This window comes from Uranotaenia lowii, chromosome 1, assembly GCF_029784155.1.
Source record: "Uranotaenia lowii strain MFRU-FL chromosome 1, ASM2978415v1, whole genome shotgun sequence".
Taxonomy (NCBI): domain Eukaryota; kingdom Metazoa; phylum Arthropoda; class Insecta; order Diptera; family Culicidae; genus Uranotaenia; species Uranotaenia lowii.
In genome coordinates, this window is record NC_073691.1 from 21,630,585 (window position 1) to 21,650,810 (window position 20,226).

At 39.4% G+C, this 20,226-nt stretch overlaps 1 protein-coding gene across 5 annotated transcripts in view; it reads right to left on the reverse strand.

Moving 5' to 3' along the window:
- LOC129738620 (troponin I) overlaps nucleotides 1-16,455 on the reverse strand; it is a 249,042-nt gene extending 232,587 nt beyond the window's left edge. For 2 of the 5 annotated variants that reach the window (XR_008735578.1, XM_055729862.1), the window contains exons 1-3: nucleotides 16,290-16,451; nucleotides 4,526-4,703; nucleotides 4,327-4,450 (exon numbers count right to left, since the gene is read on the reverse strand). Coding sequence is in view for 4 of the 5 variants with exons in the window: in XM_055729862.1 (XP_055585837.1) it covers nucleotides 4,327-4,450; nucleotides 4,526-4,669 (268 nt within the window). In the remaining variant the exon portion in view is untranslated. Of the gene's footprint in view, nucleotides 1-3,774; nucleotides 3,876-4,326; nucleotides 4,451-4,525; nucleotides 4,704-16,185 lie in introns of all 5 variants that reach the window. The other 3 variants (XM_055729861.1, XM_055729864.1, XM_055729863.1) reach the window with 3 other exon arrangements.
- Between the last annotated feature and the right edge of the window lie 3,771 nt (nucleotides 16,456-20,226).

Genomic DNA, 20,226 nt, shown 5'->3' on the forward strand with positions numbered 1-20,226 from the left:
AACCAAATTTAAAGTTTTGAAAAGCTTATAATTCGACTCAAATATGTTTCTCAGACAATTTTTAACTACAATCAATAACTTTAAAGTTATTTACAGTACAAAAAAAAATTTATGAAAAAACATGCTTCAGAACAAAGGTTGTAAATCAGTTATTAAGTGCTTGAAAAAAATTCCACTTAGTGCCTGAGAAAACTGAAGTTAGAAGCTATATGTTGCACATATGGAAAAAATTTTTAAAAATTTTCTAAGATCATGGCCACAAAAAATGTACAAAAGTTGTGTAAAACCCGTACTTTTCAATCAATCAACCGCCAAAGCTGTTCCTGTTACAGTAGAAATTTTTGAAAAAGTGAATTGAAAAGTAGACGTAATTTGTCACATTTTGGCATCTTTAGATTTTTAAAATACTAAATACATAATTTTTGACGGCTTTTCAAAGGTAGTTGTTTTGCGAACTTTTTATGAATCTGGATTTTCTGAGACAATCCCTACACCCAAATTCAGCTTTGCACTGGATTTTGAATACGTTAACGTATAGTTTAGGCAATAAAACTATATGCAAAAGAAAGCAAATTTCATGCCGGTTCTAGTGATGTAACTGCATTGGCGGTGCAATGCTTTACAAAAATATAATAAATATATTTCTGAAAGTAAAACCAGAAAATTTGAGCGAATGCTCGTTTGTTTTTTTCGTTTCCTTTCATCCGTCTTCGTGTGCAAAATAGCTTTGAGATATTACCACCCACTGCGCCCGTCTGCCAAGCAAGAATTTGTGCTGACTTCTCAAAATTCAGAAACTAGTTCACTGTTTTATTTATCATATTTTTGCCAAGCATTGCACCGCCAATGCAGTTACACCACTAGAACCGGTATGAAATAAGCTTTCTTTTGCATATAGTTTTATTGCCTAAACCTTATGTTAACGTACTCAAAATCCAGTGCAAAGCTGAGCTTAGGTGTAGGAATTGTCTTAGAAAATGCAGATTGATAAAAAGTTCGAAAAACAGCTACATTTGAAAAGTCGTCATAAATTATGTACTTCGTATTTTAAAAAATCTAAAGATGCCAAAATGTGACAAATTACGTCTACTTTTCAATTCACTTTTTCAAAATTTTCTACTGTAACAGGAACAGCTTTGGCGGTTGATTGATTGAAAAGTACGGGTTTTACACAACTTTTTTACATTTTTTGTGGCCATGATCTTAGAAAATTTTTAAAAAAATTTGCCATATGTGCAACATATAGCTTCTAACTTCAGCTTTCTCAGGCACTTAATGAAATTTTTTTCGAGCACTTAATAACTGATTTACAACCTTTTTCCTGAAGCATGTTTTTTCATAATTTTTTTCTTGTACTGTAAATAACTTTAAAGTTATTGATTGTAGCTGAAAATTATCTGAGAAACATATTTGTGTCGAATTATAAGCTTTTCAAAACAATAAACTAGGTAGAAATCGGTTGAGAAACAAGGGAGTTTTAGCGAAAACGGTGTTTGCCGTCATTTGACCGCTCGCGGTATGAATAGGTATACCACATACGTTATTCAAAAACCGTAACACTTAAAAAAAATTTAAAAACGCAAAAATACTTGCATTTCAAAAACAAAAATAGTCCTGTCGTTAAATTTGCGAAAAAACAATTATATAAGGCGTAATCATCGTTTAAAGTTCAAAAACCGTCATTTGACCGCCTCCGGTACGTTTAGTGTTAAAGATCCGAATTCCTGTATCTTAGATTTTATGATTATCCCTATACAAAACAAATTCTTAGCAGCCTATACAAATGTTTGGAGCAAATTTCACATACAAATCATCCAGGTAATGTTCTTGATGTATGTTTCAGTGTCTACACTCTCAAATAAAACACCTAACGCCTTGACACTCTATAGTGGCCCTACATCTCCCCCTTTTGGGCAGTAGTTGGATCAACGGGATGTAAACAATACAAAACTTTTCCATCCAAATGACGTTCCTAGTTGGCTAAAAAAGGTGATAGTGTGTTCGTGTACATTGCTGTGTGTGTGCGTTGGGTTTTTTTTCAAATATGCTTGCGTTTGGATTGTTTTTGGCAGTAGGATCGCGGACAAAGGTTATGACGCGTTTCGCTTCTAAAATCTCAACTTTCCAGATCACAGCAACCAAATCAAAACCTTAGTACAAACACATCTGTTTTGATCCGTTTTAAATGCTTTCGGATCACATCACAACCCTTAGTATGGAGTTGGCAAGTCTTTGGCGTGGCCTGGCTTGGCAGAGAGACAAAAATAAAGTTCAAGTACTTTTTTTAAACAGCGCGAGACATAATGAGACAGAGTTGAGAGAGTAGTTAATGAAGCGATCCACTTACAAAAAGAGAAAGAAAGAGATATAGGCGACAGAAAAGGGCAAATTTCTATTCACAGGATGTGTGCGCGGGGCGATGCACTCTTTGGGAAGATATCTTTTGGTTTCGTTTAGCATAGAGAAATCGAAAGTAGAAGTATCATTATTTATGTGGGAAGCGGCGGCGGCGGCAGCGGTAAAACAATTGGGTTGAATCTCGTTTTAATGCTAACTATTGTTTCTTCTAATGAAAAAATAAAAATGAGACGGCACCAGGCAGCTAAAACTCGGAACAAAGTTTTTAATTATTCTTGGATTGTTTTTTTTTGCTTAGAATTTAGCTTAGAAGGCGTTACTATGCCAAGTTTTTTAACAATATTGCTTCGATGCAGCTGAGCACGGGTCAAAAGAAAATTATACAAAAAAAAATCAATGCGTTCCAAGCTAGAATGTTTCAAATTCTTGCCTCAAGATCCTTCCTAGCAACCTCATACTCATAATCTATCTTTTCGCTTTCCAGGGTACAAATTCTTTTGTGGTATTCTTTGCATATGTGTTTCAAACTCGCTACAAAATAGAGTATAGGGGAGAAATTTTGACAATCAGTTACACAAAAATGGTTATTGATTTTCGAGACCATTTGACGGCTGGTTGTTTGATCATATTCGTTTTATTTTTTTTGTTCGGATTAAGGGTGGAGACAGCTTATTCATTGTTTCCCTATAGACAAATCGAAAATTAGTAACGACATCGAACACAACAACTACAAAACCCAAAATACATACAGAAACGAAGGGTGTTTTCGTTTCAGTGTTTGATTTTTTTCGTTCAATGTGGCTGATCATTGACAAACGACGATGGACTTGCAAGAGTAAAACATTCTTACTGAGACGGAATTTTCTGTTAACTTATGACAAAATACAAACATAAACATCAAAAATGGAAATATTTACGTAAAAAATAACAATAAACAAATTTAACAACTAAACTCCCTCGAGGGGTACATGTTTGGTTAGGCGTTAGCATTTGTTTGAAGGGTACAAAAACAATAGTAGAACAACCGAGATCGATGTTTGAGAGAAAGCGTTGGCTTCGAAGTAGAGTTGTTATTCAAATTTGAAAGTGTTGTTTAATTTGACACACGACGAAATTGATTGTCGGAACCAGATAGCTTAAAGAGAGAGACACCAATGACAGATTGCAATTTCGACGGATTGTTGTTTGTTGTAGAGAAGATATTCGTTAGAAAAGAGTTGTTGCATAAATTCTTGTTTTGGGGTATAAACTCGGAGATTTTGTTTGTTTTTATCAGAAACAGACAACTAGTTGAGATACAGCCGAAGAGACAGAATTAAGAAAAAGAGACAGAGAGACAGTAAGAGAAAGAGATGGCTTGAGAGACAGTGGTAGATTTGGGTCTGTTGCATTTCTGCAAGTTTACTCGTACGGTACCTCGAAATCTTTCCTCTTTACAACATATTCTAGGTCAAACTTCTCCTCTTCCAGGGCATTGATCCTCGCATGGTAATCGCGAAGAATTTTTCTTCTTTGCTCTGGTTGGTTGTTGTTTTGGTGGTGGTGGTGGTGTCGATTGTGGTTGGTTGAGGATATTGATGGTCAGGGGTAATGCAGAAAGTGTGTTCATTAAGACATTGATGTGTGCATTTTATGTGGAATGTATAGAACAAAAGTAAACAATATGTCAATGAGAATGAATGTGATGGTTTCTATCAGTGTCAGATGATATTTGATACGGGGTGAACGACTGGGCATGGATAACGTCCGGTGATTGTTGATTTAGATTCCAAAACTACCCATTTTCATTCACCAAACGATTTCAACGAAGGCTCTTTTCCTGAACTTAGTGGTCAAATTTTGTATCCCTAATATTAACACTAGTACATATCGTCATTTTTGGACCGGAAAGAAGGTTTTCAACTACATTTACCCTATATCATGTTTGTGGAAGAGAAAGAATCCAACTGGGTAACATAACCACCATACCTTCATTGGCGTCCTCGATGTTCTTGGGTTTGCCGCATCGTTCCTCAATGATGCGCCTACGTTCGGCCGCTTTGCGTTCCTGTTCTTTCTTCAGTTCCTCAGCGGCTTTCTTACGCAGCAGCAACTGTTGGAAAGAAGCATTCATTGGTCAGTCGTCGAAGTTCGACCTAGCCTTAAAGAAGTACGGCCTCCAACTCACCCGCAGTTTCTTCTTTCTTTCTGGAGTCATGAAACCCTTCTTGGCCTTCTTGGTCTTGGCGGCCTCCTCCATACGCTTGCGCACTTCCGCGCGCTTGCGCTCGATTTCGGCCTGCTTCGCGGCCTTCGCTTCATCATCAGCCATGGTTGGTTGGTTTTGGTTGGTTTAGGAGCTAAGTCTGAATGGGTAAGATCGAGGTTAGACAGGTAGTTTTTGGTTATAAGCTTTAAAAAACTAAATTGATAACTGTGCCGCTGAAATTGCTACCATTCATTTGCTGGACATGTTTGCAAATTTGCTCTCCCGCGCGGGATTCAAGTGCAAAAACAACCTTGCTGAAAATCAGATGGTTCATTTAGAAAAAATATCCAATGAGAGAAACAGTGATTATTTTCGCTGGCAGCGGTTCGCAAGCGAGAGAGAAAAACTTCAGCTCTCTCGTTTACTTTCAGGATATACGAATAAGATGTTGAATATCGCTCAATTTGTATAATTCTTATCGTTAAAGCCAGAAATTAGAAATATGTATGTATATTGCCTCCACTTCAGTAGGTAACTGCTGTTTTTTTTCGAGTTTTATGTGATGATTCTATAATGCATATGAAACGTATAACAAAGTTTGTTGCTAAATATAGCTACAAAAATGTTTGCTGGGTCATTTAATATAATGTAGTGAAATTTCTTACATGATTTTTTTTGCTGAATGTAAACTGGAATCGAACTCATGACGGCTATGGTCTCGACATTTGTCGGCGACTTAGCTCATGGACTTGTCGGGTTCGCGATTGTTTTTTGGAAAAAGGCTTACATATTGCAGTTAAGTAAAAAGCTTATATAATGCTGACATAGTACTAAAAAGCATTATAGCAAGCTTATCATTATTATTTTTTATTGAAGACATTTTACCATTTTTATGGCATTCGCGTCTATTACTGATAAATACAATATAGGTCACCTTCAACTTATCCGTCAAATTACAAAGTTTTATGAATTTTAAAACATTGATTCTTTCTTCCATATCACATGCGCATTGAGTTTTTTGAAATCCTCTACATTCAACCACAATATGTTGAACAGCCCAAGTAACCATAAGCACTAAAAACTAGCACCAATTCTGCTCTAATATCAGCTCTAGAGCTTGATTCTGTGCATCATATAAGCCCTATGAGTCAGATTTGGCGAAATGAACTTCTGCTTTAGTGCAGAAACTGGTATAACCCTATAAAAGCAATATGCTTTGCTAAGTTGATGGTATAGCGTTGACGGGCAAAATGCTGGGAAAATGCAAATGGCGTTCAGATGAGGTACAACCATGCGGGTAAAAAAAAATCTATTTTTATTTGGCTCCATTTTTCTGCCATGATAATTAATTTGGCTTATGTTGGATATTCGCTTATGCATGTTATGGGGATCTCTCGGGTTGAATTTTCTACATGATTTTTTTTTTCATTTTTCGGGTGAAGATGACCTGGAATCGAACTCATGACATCTATGGATCGGACATTTTTCAGTAACTCTGCTTGTGGACCTATCAGGTCTGCGTTAAATATTTGAAAAAAGCCCTATTTGAATCAAATTATTGGCAACCGGTGCCCTAAATTTACATTATTTCTTCATCAATCAATGCTAATGTGCTTTGGCCTAAAGCCCCTGTAGTACTTACATAGTGCTAAAAAGCGCTTAAGTGATGCAAATTTAATGCTTATAAATTATAGCATTTTTTATTCTGATTTAGAGCTATGTTGCATTTCAAAAGCATTGTGAAAAGCTGATAAAATGCTGGTTGCATTTTTAAATAGTTGTATACTTCTAATATGTTGCAGCATTAGCACTCGAAGGGCTGCAAAATTGCTCCTGATGTGCTGATAAAGAGTGATACGGTCAAAATTTGGTCAATATCAACTTAACGTATTTCTTTCAATTTTGCATTTAAAAAACCTGAACATCCCTCATTTTGAAGTAGTGTGTGTGTAGAATGTTCCTCTTATTTTGATTTTGGAATTCACTCTTCAGTTGCCAAAATGTCGTCCAAGGAAGAAGAGCAGCGTATCAAAATTTTGCTCGCGCATCGTGAAAATACGAGCTACTCGAACGCAAAGCTGGCAAAATCGCTAAAAGTTGCCAAATCAACCGTTACAAATGTAATTAAAGTGTTTGGGGAATGTCTGTCGACAGCCAGGAAGTCTGGATCGGTGGGAAATCGAAAACCGGAAGCCGCTGAGACGACAAAGAGAGTTGCCGGTAGTTTCAAGCGAAACCCTAACCTCTCTCTCCGAGAGGCCGCAAATAAGCTGGGTGTATCGTCTACAACCGTGCATCGAGCCAAAAAACGAGCCGGACTATCGACTTACAAGAAGGTAGTAACTCCAAAACGCGATGATAAACAAAATACGACGGCCAAAGCGCGATCCCGGAGGCTGTACACGACTATGCTGACGAAATTTGACTGCGTGGTAATGGACGACGAAACCTACGTCAAAGCCGACTACAAGCAGCTTCCGGGACAGGAGTTTTATACGGCAAAAAGAAGCGGAAAGGTTGCAGATATTTTCAGGCACATGAAACTGTTAAAGTTCGCGAAGAAATATCTGGGGTGGAATTATGAATCGATTCGATTCGAGTTACCCGTTTCGAGTTGAACTCGAATCTAATTAGCATACAGTGAGGGGCAAAATAAAGTGTCCAAATTATTTTTTTTTCAATTTCTTTTATTTTTCTGGTTAAAATTCAACGCAAACACATCGTAATCATTTTTAAAATATTGTTTATTATGTTCTTTTCAATTTTTGTTAATGTTGCGCTGGAAAAAAAAGAAAGTTTTTCTGATAGATAAAAAAACAGTTAATATTCCAAAAAAAACAGGGGCAAAATAAAGTGTCCAGATCAGTACAGCTTCAAATAATTCAAACTGAAGGCAAACAAGAACGATTTAATAATGGGTATGGCCTCCTTCAGCCTTCAACACCTCCTGCAAGCGCTTCGGTACACTTTCAACAAGGTTGTGCAAGTGTTGTGGGTCAAGTTCTTCCCACGCATGCTCCAGGGCATCAAAATAAGTACTTTTATTTGACACACCAGTCTTATCAATCAAAGCATCGAGGATGGCCCACAGATTTTCGATGGGGTTCAGATCAGGACTTTGTGAAGGCCATTCAAGGGGTTTGATGTGGCAGAAACGGGAAAATGACGTCATCAGATTGGCCGTATGCTTCGGATCGTTATTCTGCTGTAAAACGAAGCGCTCTTCGAGGCCCGTCTTGATGAGGGATACCTCGAGGTTTTCCGGCAGGATATTGCAATATGACTCAGCTGTCATGATTCCGTCAATTTTTACCAAATTGCCCACCCCACCCCAAGAAAAGCACCCCCACACCATCACGTTACTTCCTCCGTTGCTCCGTGCTCGATACCAATCGAAAACGCTTACTGAAGAAGATAGTAAGTTGCTATCAAAATACCGGTATCTGAACTTTTCATTTACCGTGGTTGAATTAAAAGGAATCTTTCGATTGCTTTGATTCAGAAGAAAACATTGTTGTGGGCTGATGAATCCAAATTTGAGCTATTCAACCGGAAGAAGCGGGATCATATGTGGCGCAAGTCGAGTGAGGAGCTCCAAAACCGCCATATCCAAGGAACAGTCAAGCACGGAGGAAGTAACGTGATGGTGTGGGGGTGCTTTTCTTGGGGTGGGGTGGGCAATTTGGTAAAAATTGACGGAATCATGACAGCTGAGTCATATTGCAATATCCTGCCGGAAAACCTCGAGGTATCCCTCATCAAGACGGGCCTCGAAGAGCGCTTCGTTTTACAGCAGAATAACGATCCGAAGCATACGGCCAATCTGATGACGTCATTTTCCCGTTTCTGCCACATCAAACCCCTTGAATGGCCTTCACAAAGTCCTGATCTGAACCCCATCGAAAATCTGTGGGCCATCCTCGATGCTCTGATTGATAAGACTGGTGTGACAAATAAAAGTACTTATTTTGATGCCCTGGAGCATGCGTGGGAAGAACTCGACCCACAACAATTGCACAACCTTGTTGAAAGTGTACCGAAGCGCTTGCAGGAGGTGTTGAAGGCTGAAGGAGGCCATACCCATTATTAAATCGTTCTTGTTTGCCTTCAGTTTGAATTATTTGAAGCTGTACTGATCTGGACACTTTATTTTGCCCCTGTTTTTTTTGGAATATTAACTGTTTTTTTATCTATCAAAAAAACTTTCTTTTTTTTCCAGCGCAACATTAACAAAAATTGAAAAGAACATAATAAACAATATTTTAAAAATGATTACGATGTGTTTGCGTTGAATTTTAACCAGAAAAATAAAAGAAATTGAAAAAAAATAATTTGGACACTTTATTTTGCCCCTCACTGTAAGTATTACGAATTTCGTTCGAGTTCTAAATTTTCACGTACTAGATTTCGAGTAAATCGGGTAGTAGATCATCTCGAAATGTTCCATTCGAATCGAGATCGGTAATGCCAAAGTTGGTCGAATCGAACGAAACTCGATTGTTTCGAGTTCCATAATCCCGCCCCTGGTTAGCAGCAGTTCAAGGCAAACTGGCTTTCTGCGGCGAAGAAGGTGGACAAGGTGGCTGTACAAAATCCGATGGCAGGGGTTAAGCGTAAGGCCCGGCAATTCGGATTTGGAAAAGCGGAAGCCTAACTGAATATTTTTCCTTAATTTTAAACTAATTAAACTTGAAAAAGAAATTTAATTTGATTATTTAAATACACGATTTCACCGATTTACACGCGCTTTCCCTTGACCAAATTTTGAACGTATCACCCTTTATAGTGTAATTTAGCACTTGAATGCTGGTATATAGCTATAAAAAGGCAAAGCTTTAGTGCTTATGGTTACTTGGGAGTTATGCTTGCTTCTCAATAAAAGCATTCAGGTTGTGTAGATCGTTCATATTCGTGCATATTTTATGTCGGTGTATGCACAGATAGATGGTTGTTTAACATATCCCAATAAATTTTATGACCTATTCCATTCCGATTGCCATGCCTTCTTCAACCTAGCTTTGACCAATTGAATTGCGTCTGCTGCTGCTGGAATGGATTAATCCATCGGTGAACTATTCCGTCCTTCGTTTATTCAAAGATCAGCTAACTCATTTCCTGGGATGTTGTAATGTTCAGAGATCCATAGAAGAACAAAATTGTTTTTCACTAACGCCTTTTCTGCCTTTTCTGCAATAGTGCAATTTTTGTTAAATATCGCAGCGCTTATGTTATTACAGCACTAGAGTTGGTATGAGCTTGGCTTTCTGGTGAATGTACATTTCTTGCGGAAATCTTGAGTTAGTATACTCGAAATCCAATGCAGAGTTGTATTTTAGAGCAAGAAAATCCAAATTGACAAAACGTTCGAATAAACGGCTACTTTTCAAAACTATTTGTGTTTCGTATTTTGACAATCTAAAAATGCAAAAATGTACCAAATCACGTCAACTTTTCAATCCTTTTTTCAAAATTTATCTGGTGTAACATAAACAATTTTGAAGGTTCACTGATTGAAAAGTACGATTTTTTACACCACTTTTTTAAATTTATATTTGTGGTCATGATCTTCAAAAATTTCAAAAAAAAATATCCTTATGTGCAACGTATAGCTTCTAACTTATACTTTTTTGGACACAAAGTGAAAACTGAAGTGTTGTAGGTGAATTGAATATGTCTGAAACATATTTGAGTTACATTACGAGGTTTCCAAAACTATCTTTGTATCTATATATATAAAAATGAATTTCTGTCTGTCTGTCTGTCTGTCTGTCTGTCTGTCTGTCTGTCTGTCTGTCTGTCTGTCTGTCTGTCTGTCTGTCTGTCTTTCTGTCTGTTCCTTATAGACTCAGAAAATACTGAACAGATTTACGTGAAACTAGACAGGTGGGGGTATTGGAGGCCAGGGAAGGTTCCTATTATGGTTTGGGACCCCTCCCCCTAACAGGAAGGGGGGGAGGGGCCTTTCAAACAAAAGACAATTTTTTGCATAACTCGAGAAATAATCAAGCAAATGGTATGAAATTTGGCATGGGGTGGTATTTAGGAACTGGGAATATTTCAATGAATATAAGATACCTCTTCCTCCTCTCAGTGGGGTGATAGGAAGGGGGGAGGGGGGCTACCATACAATTTTTCGTATAACTCGAAAACTAATCAAGATATTGGAACCAAATTTGGCATGGGAAGGTATTTTGATATGAAAAATGTTTCAATGATTATTTGAGACCCCTCCCTCTTTACAGTTGAAAGGGGGAGGGGCCTCTTTCATATTTTTTTACGTAACTCAAAAACTAATAAAGCAAATGGAACAAAATTTGGCATGGGAAGGTATTTGGATACGAAAATATTTCAATGATTATTTGAGACCCCTCCCTCTTTCCAGTAGGGAGGTATAAAGGGGAGGGGCCCTCTTTTTAATTTTTTACATAACTCAAAAACTAATCAAGCAAATGGAATTAAATTTGGCATGGGTGGATATTTGGGAACGTGACATGTTCAATGATTGTTTGAGACCCCTTACTTCTTCCAGCGGGGAGAAAGGAAAGAGGGAGGGAAGTTTCATACAATTTTTATTGCATAACTCAAGAACTACAATAGGAAATGGAACCAAATTTGGCATGGAACGATATTAGGGTACGAGAAATGCTTCTATGAATATTTGGTATCCCTTACTCCTTCAAGAAGGTGGATGAAAAGGGAGAAAAGAGGTTTTACAATTTTCAGTATAACTGGAGAGCCGATCGAGCAAATTGAACCATATTTGGCATGTGAGGGTATTTAGATACGAGAAATGTTTCTGTTATAAATTGAAGCCGCACCTTTTTTCAGCGGAAAGATATAAAGGGGGAAAGGGGGGCTTCCTCACAATTTTTTTTTGCATAACTCGAGAATTAATAGAGCAAATGAAATAAAATTTGGTATCAAGGAGAATTTGAGTACAAAAAATACTTTTATGAATATTAAGTTCTCACCCCTCCATTCAATGGGGAGAACGGAAGAGGGATGCTACTTCCTTTCAAGTTTATGCATAACTCAAGAATGTACAAAGCAAATAAATCCAAATTTGGCATGGGATGGTATTTTAATACGAGAAATTTTTTTATGTGAAACAATTCCTTTCTTGCAGTGGGATGATAGAATTGGGAATAAAGTAAGGGAAGAGGAACTTTTTTTTACAAAATCCTTGAAATGGATAAAAATGAACATGGAAAATCATTTTGGTATGATTCTATGATTATCTGACACACCATCCTCCTTTCAGTGAGTAGGTACATAGGAGGAGGGAGGAGAGCCCAATACAATTTTGTTAGCCTAATTTCTCAATTTATGCTAACGAAGCCAACAAATGGAATAAATATGGCATGGAAAGGTACTTGGTTACGAGATATGTTTCTACGATTGTTACAGACCCTTACGCTTTACAGTGTAGAGAGGGGAAGAAAGTAGGGGGTTCCATAGAAATTTTGTTGTAAAGCTTTAAAACTTATCAACCAATGAAACTATATTTGATATAATAGGATTTTTGGGAACGAAAAATATTTGGTATTATAAAGATCACGACCTCCATTCAACAGGGGGTGAAGGGAAGGACAGGGGAGGGCTCTCTTATCAGTTTTTTAGCATAAATCCAGAACATATCAAGCAAAAACAAACATATTTTATTAGTTAGATTGTTAGAGTTCGATTAATTTGTGATCCTCCTTTTTTAGGGCGAAGCTTAAAGAAACAGATGAAAATTATCAGATCTTTAACCCAAATTTATAGATTCAGATTCAGAATATTAGTTTAAGTTATTTTTGTGTTGGAATCCAAAACTTCTGCTGCAGCTCTCATTTTTTAGCGGTTGCTTATGAATTATGTTATAGTTTGACTTAAAATAATGCAAACAAAACAATAAAAATTTGATAAAAATCTGAGAATATTATTCAATTTTGAGAGGGGTAGCAAAGCACACCGGGTCAGCTAGTGTACATATATAAAAAAGGTTTTGTCTGTCTGTTCTTTATAGACTCGGAAACTACTGAACCGATTTTTTTTAAACTTTTCAGGTGGGTGCTTCTGAGGCAGGGAAAGGTTCTTATAATAGTTTGAGACTCCTCCCTCTCGCTTAAAGAGGGAAGGAGGTCTCCAAAGCAAAAACTAAATGTTTGTATAACTTGAGAACCATTCAAGCAAATTGTACCAAATTCGGCATGGAAGAGGATTTGGCTACTTCACGATTTAAAGATTTGTTTAGCATCTGATCCGCTTGTTGGTCAAAATTTCGTCTGGAGATCAGCGGCAGCATATATTAAAATATATTTAAAAGTGAGTACCTTCAATATTATTTATTGTTACACTACGATCTTTAAGTTGCTAGTGCTTTATTACCGCCTTCCCTATACATGTCATTCAATGTTTTTAGGGAAAGTATTTTTGTCGGTCATTTATTTGTGTGAAGCTTAGTTCTTTTAGAAATGGGGCAGTTACGGATGCGTGCATCTCAAAAACCTTTCATTTGATCGAAAAACATTCTATGAAGGAAATGAAGGTAATCTTAATTCATGAAAAAATTTAAAAAAAAATTATCATTTTTTGTAAGAAAAGTTTCTATTTTATTCTTGATACCTACCTCCCATCGACCGGCGCACACTTTTTTCTGTCATGATATTGATCAGTTTTTCAAACTTATACTTCGTCTAATCTGTATTTTAGGAGGCTGCATCCTTCTCCTTCAATTTCTGCTACTTTTCGGTCCAATACTCCTCTTTTAAAAAAAACTGAGGGCAATATATTGGATTCATATGTTTCGAAAATAACAAAATTTGTTTTTTTCGGAATTTATGCTGGATAAATCTGACAATAACGAAATTAAACCATCTTGAGATTAAACTTAAAGCATAATCGGTTAGTATAGATCGTAAGTTGCGAAGGGTACATACAAGATTACTTTATTTAGGATTTTAAAAACAGCGAAAATCAAAGTTTTCGTTTTGAAAATTCCACAGGAGCAGAATCTTGGCAAATCATGATATTTTAAACAAAACAACCAGCAAATACATATTTTATTTTGCTAGGGACCTTGCCACAAGCAGACATGGTATAGGATTCAAACGCCGGAATTTGTTTGAAATTGGGTTTTCATAAGTTTTGTCGTTCATCAGAAACCATCTGATCATCAGTACTTTTCACTGGCAGCAAAATGCTGTCAAAATTTTGAATGTCCGATAACTAGTTAATGAGCTATAAGCAGAAGAATGTGTCCTATTTCTAAAAGAACTAAGTTTTATTGTTAACTTAAATATTTTCTATTTTCCGCTATTCTTTACAAGTAGACTTTTGGAAATTTGGTCCACGATGAAAGCGAAGTGGCTTAAGATAAATAAATTATTTGAAAAATAAAATTTATTATTATTTTTTGAAATAAAATATTTGTGGCACTACTTTTGTAGAAACGAAAGAAAATAATTAGATCAAAGAAAAAAAGTTTAAAATTAAAATCAAAATAACTTGGAAATAAAGGAAGATTTTATAACATCAAACAAAAATGTTATAGATTCAAGGGATTTGAGATTTTGAATCAAAGTATTTGATATTTTGAATCAAAGTACATTTTTTGATTCAAAGGAAAACATTTCTTCCATGCTAAGGAAGTATTTTAATCAAAGTAGAGTTTAATTTATCCCGAAATAAAAAAAAATCCTTTTTGCGCCACTGTCCTTTGTAATAAAAAATCATTTCTCTGCGTGCAGAAATGATCAATTATCGGAAAGTTGGAGAAAAATACATTTCTGGAAATTGCCAAAAATGTAATGGAAGACGGGCCTACGTGATTTAACATACATCTTTCGTTCACAGGTTTGACGTTTGACCTCCACTAAAACGTATGATTAAAATAAACCAGAATTCTAGTTTGAGAATTCAAATCCTGAATTTCTTTGTGCTTTGCTGTTCATTTATGTTACTTATGGGCTTGACTTCGTGTCACATTAGGGTAAGAGTGCTGTTTTGAGTAATGAGTTTTCACTGTAATTCTGTTATCTTGGACATTGAATTACGAATTTTTAATTATTTTTTTTAATTCCATTTTAGTATTCAAAAAATCCCTTGAATGTCTATATCTTTTTTAGAATTTTCGCTTATTCTTGTTTGTTAAATTCAAATTGTCAATTAAAAAACAATTCAATTTAGAACTCTGATTTCCAGAATCAAATTACTGGACTCTGACACATTGACAAAGATTGTAATCTCATCGAGTCTTGCAAGAAAATGATCGTGACGTCCCACCGCCGTTGTTCCAAAAATATCGCATCTGTTTCCATCCACGTTTTTCGCCGTATTCGTTTTCTTTTCCATTCGAAAGGTGTTGTTTAAATTGTGGAAAACGACACGAAAAATTCAACAGCAGCAGCAAACAAGTGGGTGCCGTGTGCCGCGCTCTGATCGGTAACAAAAATCTAACATCTGTGTGTGGGGGGGACGTAAAAAATTCCGACATCCACCCACTTTCTGCCACGGATTCTCTCGCAGCCGACTTATTGTGCAAAGATTTTGTAATTTTGGGAAAACAGCCCCCGAATCGAAAATATGACTTTTTTTTGTGACCCATTACCCCATGAGGATTTGCGCTTGGGAGCTATTGTGTGTGTACAACCTTTAACACACACATTCAAAAATACACACATACACTCCGGTGAAGAAAATTGGTAAAGCTCGCGCGGATTCAAGGGATGCGCATGTGCATGTGCGTGGGCGCACGCGCTTTCCCGACTTGGCAGGTTCGGCTGCGCACTTCGAGAGATTTGAGATTTTCTTCGGTAGACTATCGTGGTTCAAAAATTTTTATTTTTACTCACACACTGTGTGCGCTTCTTACCACACCCGGTTGGAATGTTCAATGTTCAGTTTTCAGTTCTTCTACCGGCTGCGTTCTTCTTTGGGACGCCTTGCTCGTTGTTGTTTTTTGTTCTTTTTTTTTTCACTTTTCGACGAGGTGAGTTATTTTTGAAAATTTTACCATTTCGACACATCACACCGACTGAGTTTTGGTCGATTGCTTCACCAGAAAATTTTATTTTCCTTTTGCTTCAATCCAATTCCTCCCACACACAATTGGGGGCCAAGTTTTTTTGCCTCACCGCACTTAGTACATTAACTAGATAATCACTTAAACCGGGGGCTCATCTGGGTCGATCCGTCCCATGGCCCATGGTTTTTCCTCTCTGGCCGATGACACTTGTTCATTGTGTACAGATTTTCTGGGGGGTTGAATAAATTTTTGCACTATGAGTCACTCGATCGTGCGCAACAGCGCAATCGCCGCCATTTTTAGCCAGGTTCAAGTCCCTCGCTGACTTTTTTTCTCCACCAGAAATGGTCCCAATTTTTGTTTCAAACACTTTGATCTATCACCTTGAAAACTTCCAGCATATGCTAAGTGTCCTAGAAAATCCCTGTTAAAAACCCGAAGATCCCCAACTAATCGATGATGTAATTCACTACCGATTCCGATCGGTGCACTTCCTTTTATGGTAAAAATTAACAATCCCCGGTCTAGAACCAGGTTCCAGGTTTCCTAAATTCCAGCAAACACCCACGCATTGATCGCGCCACAGCCATCCAGCAAAGGTAGCCCATTAAGGAATCGACGAAAAACGTACTCAAAACGGCAGCAATTTCAGCGACACCAGGATTCCACAGGAATCTCGCACCAGACAGTGGCACCACTAGCAGCAGCAGCAGCAGCAATCCCAAAGAAACTCACCTCAAAACTACAGAAAAAAGGAAGACTGTGTGAATCACACGCACGACTCTCGGACTCTCGGAAAGAATACTGATCGATCCGAAGAATAGAGGCTGACTATTTTCGCTGCCACAATTTCTGCCCAGCCGAGCGCGCGCTCACTCACCAACGGTCTGCGAACCCGGGGGCTACCCAACGACGCAACACACGGTTCGTGATCCCCCCGTGAAAGTGCGCTCGTTTCACTCACTCACACTCGTTCATAAAAGGGGACCCCGGACGCCCACTCGCCTACTAGCTTAGGTGGAGCGCCAGAGCGCAGAGGAAAATTTCGAAGGAAAACCACCACCCTAGCGTGTAATATTTGCGCCTACGTGCGGCGACTACGGCGGGATGTTGTTGTTGGGAAAAATTGAATGCACGCACCCGTCCCTCCCCCGCTCGGGAATCACCTCTTTCCAAGGGAATCTCTCAATATAGTATAAGACATCCTGTCGAATGGCAAACCAATGAAATCATCCTACGGGCTATCCACCTTGATCCTTCAATGGTTCATACGTAGCTTAGACAACAAGTCAATTTGCCATGGTTGACGGTTTACGAGTAGGTATTACTGCCTCTAAGATAATTACATCTGTGTGAAAGTGTGGCGGTTTTCTCTAAGTTGATCATCGACACATGTCCGCGTGATTGCAGCCCTACCCTGGGTGTTTCGCGTTACGATCGTGTTGCAGTTTGTAATGCGTGAAGGTTTGGTTGCGGTCAGCCGAATGTTTAAAACATGATTCTCTCTAGTGATAAATGAATAGAATAAAAAATGAAAATGTTGCTTTGATTCTTAACCCTGCCACATAACAATTCAACGCTATCCTTAACAAAAACTTTAAAATTGTGACTTCCACGCAGTAAAACTTGAATAACATTAAAACAACTAGCTGTACACCCAAAGAAAAGGTTGCAACATTTCAATTACGATTGGAGCTAATTCTATGCCAAAAATGTACTGGAATTGTCCTATTGGATAATTCAATAGCGAGAGATGTGGAATTTTTTTTTGCTTCTTTCAGTCGTACGAAATGCGGTTGCGCTGGGAGGTTAATGTTAGCGATCACATAGCGTATTATAGCCAATCGTGTTCACATCTTATTCCAATTACGTTGAAATATCGGCTTATCATGATTGGAGTAGAGGTTCAATTGAGGGTGTACGAATATGCTTGTCGTCTGTGGATCCGACACGACAGCTGACAACATCGTGCAGAGGATATGTAAGGATGCCAATAGGTTCTTGGTACGTGGTCTGTGGTGGATTCGCCCGGATCATGACTGCTCTGACTATAAGATTATAAGGACCTTTCCTCTGACGACTCGAGGTCCGGCCTTTACTCGTAACTCGAGGCTCGCTTTGTTTCCACGACTATCATGCGCTTCAACTCTATTCGAGACCACTGCTAGAGGCCAATGACCTCTCCTCTCTAACGACCTAAGATCTTGGCTCCGCTTGGTTGGGCTCGAAGCCCTCTTTTCTTAGCCCGTCCGTGTGCCAGTCGAAAGCAGCTTATCCTGGACACGCGCCTGTCGCAGCACACGTTCGGGACTACTCGGATGATTCCCGGCGAACACGTCATCCTACACCGACTCGAGTGACTCTATCGCCAACAACGTGAAGTCACTCTATCCGAAGGTATTCAGCGCCCTAAATACTCTTCTCCCTACGAGTTCGACTGCGAAGAAGGTAAAGTTTCCGCAGCTTCCGTCGTAGGGAGCGCGTTCACCTCGCATACTCCGCGGCGGTGGAGGTATCCTACACAACGTACGCTACGTACCTTGTAAGATCGGGAGCACACTACTTGAAGGCACCCGCCGAAAAGGGTATTCTACTCCGACCGTGGTCCGGTCTTCCTCCTTCCTTTGGTTGACAATCCTAGGCTTTTTGCTTGCCGTGTGCCGAATCGAGAGCAGCTTATCCTAGACTCGCGCCTGTCACAGCACGCGTATGGGTCTTTCACTATTTCAGCTCGGCGTACGCAGAAGGTAAAGTCTTATCTTTGTCAAGGCTGATAAATTTCAGTCTATTTCGTTTGACCCGACCAACGTCTAGTAGTCAATGTTATCGACAGAATATCAAAGTCATCTACGAGTTGAATGACCAAGCTACAATGTCGGTCAGGCAGCAATGTCAATATTGAATGACATTTTTGCACTCCACTCACATCACACATACGATCATCTTTCTATTTCATTTTCTGGCTGTTATGGGAGGAACTTTACGTTATAAGTTGCACTACAGTTGAAAAAATGTAGCTGTTGGCCGTAAGAAGAAAAAAGTCGTAGCAAGCATGATGTCGTTCATTCACCATGGTCATGACATTGTAAGCACATGTCGCTGACCAAAAATCAGTATCGCATAACATAGACATGCAAGGCAGTATCAAAGTCGGCTGACATTGGCTGTCTGACACTGATAATTTGCAGCTCTGATCTTTGTATGTTTACTGCTAGGTTACGCACACTAATCAGATGCTCTCCGGCGAAGGAGTCACTTTACACCGGCCGCGGACTGGTGCTAGTTCCAACTCTTCTGCAGGGCAGTCATGATCCGGGTAAACACGATGTTTTAGGCTGTCGTGTCTGGTCCGCAGGTGGCAAGCATGTTAGTGCGTACCCCTTCGAACCTCTGAGGAAATGTGTCTGCAAAGCCGGCGTATTGCAGATGTACGGCCAAGAGAACTACCACCAAACCCACTAGAGGCGCGGAAGAAGTGGTGCACCCGGGTACTTAGGTACCAGTACTTGGGTGTGAGCGTAAGGGTCCATCACGTGTTCGGGGGGTCATGGCCCTGAAATGCGGATGTGACCGGAGGGAGAGCGATCACCAATTCGTTTTGCGTTTCGGTGGGTATAGACCCGACTCGCAAAACGAGTAGATGCGCAAAGTGGTGGCCATATTGTGGGCCGATCACTTAGAGACGTGTTTTACACGTCAGTGTCTGAGAGGCACAGTTTGCCGGAGATGTCAGGGTTCGACACGCGTTTCGGGAGTTGATGCGCCTGAACCGCGAGTGTGACATGATGAGGGCGGTCTATAGCTCGATCTGCGCTTCGGGTGAGTCAAACGACCGACTTGAAGAGCGAGTGGTTGCGCTGAGTGGTAACTCAAGTCAACACTACTTGTGAGTTCGGAGGAGTCTGAGTCCTACACGTGGCTTAGGGGGCTTACCCCCCCTACCCGCGTGTGTCGTCGACAACTCGCTTTGTTTTTCTGGACTTCCTGGACTGGATTCACAAAGTTAGTAGTTGCGCTGCGTGGGGACCTCATTCACACGATGAGTTGTCGGGTCCTAACTCGTCAGAGGAGGGGTTGCGCATCGAGTTGTGTTAGAATGAGGTATTGCTGACAGAGGGTTCGGAAACGAGTATTGCCTTGGAGCGCACTAGCGCGAATTGACCTCCCACTATTGAAGCAAAGTGTGTCAAACAGTTCGAGGTGGGAACAAAGGTCAGTGGCTCCATGTAGACTTTATGGCGTAGGGGCTACAGTGTTCCTTAGCATTGTATCATGAGTCGTCCATTTGCACCCATGGACCCAGAGTAGCAAACTGGAGGTGGCTCGCCGCGCCTTGGAATGCAATCCGTAAAATGTATTTACCACCTGGGTTAACAACTAATAAAAAAATAAGTTGAACACCGACCGCGTTTCGAGCTGTCCCACTGGTGCTGCAAGTTAGACATCGAGGCCTCTCTGGCATGTTTCCGCACATCGGGCACGTGTCTGTGCTCGTAGCAGTTGATATCTTCCTCTAGCAAGACCGAGATAGTCATGCTCTCCGCCCCAACATCAGCAGCTACCGGGGACACTTCGGTATGCACAGATAACTCGCAGGTACATCAACCGCTGCACGCTACTGAGCTTCTGCAGATTACACTGCCTGCTGGCTACCTTCCAGGCTGCCGCTCCG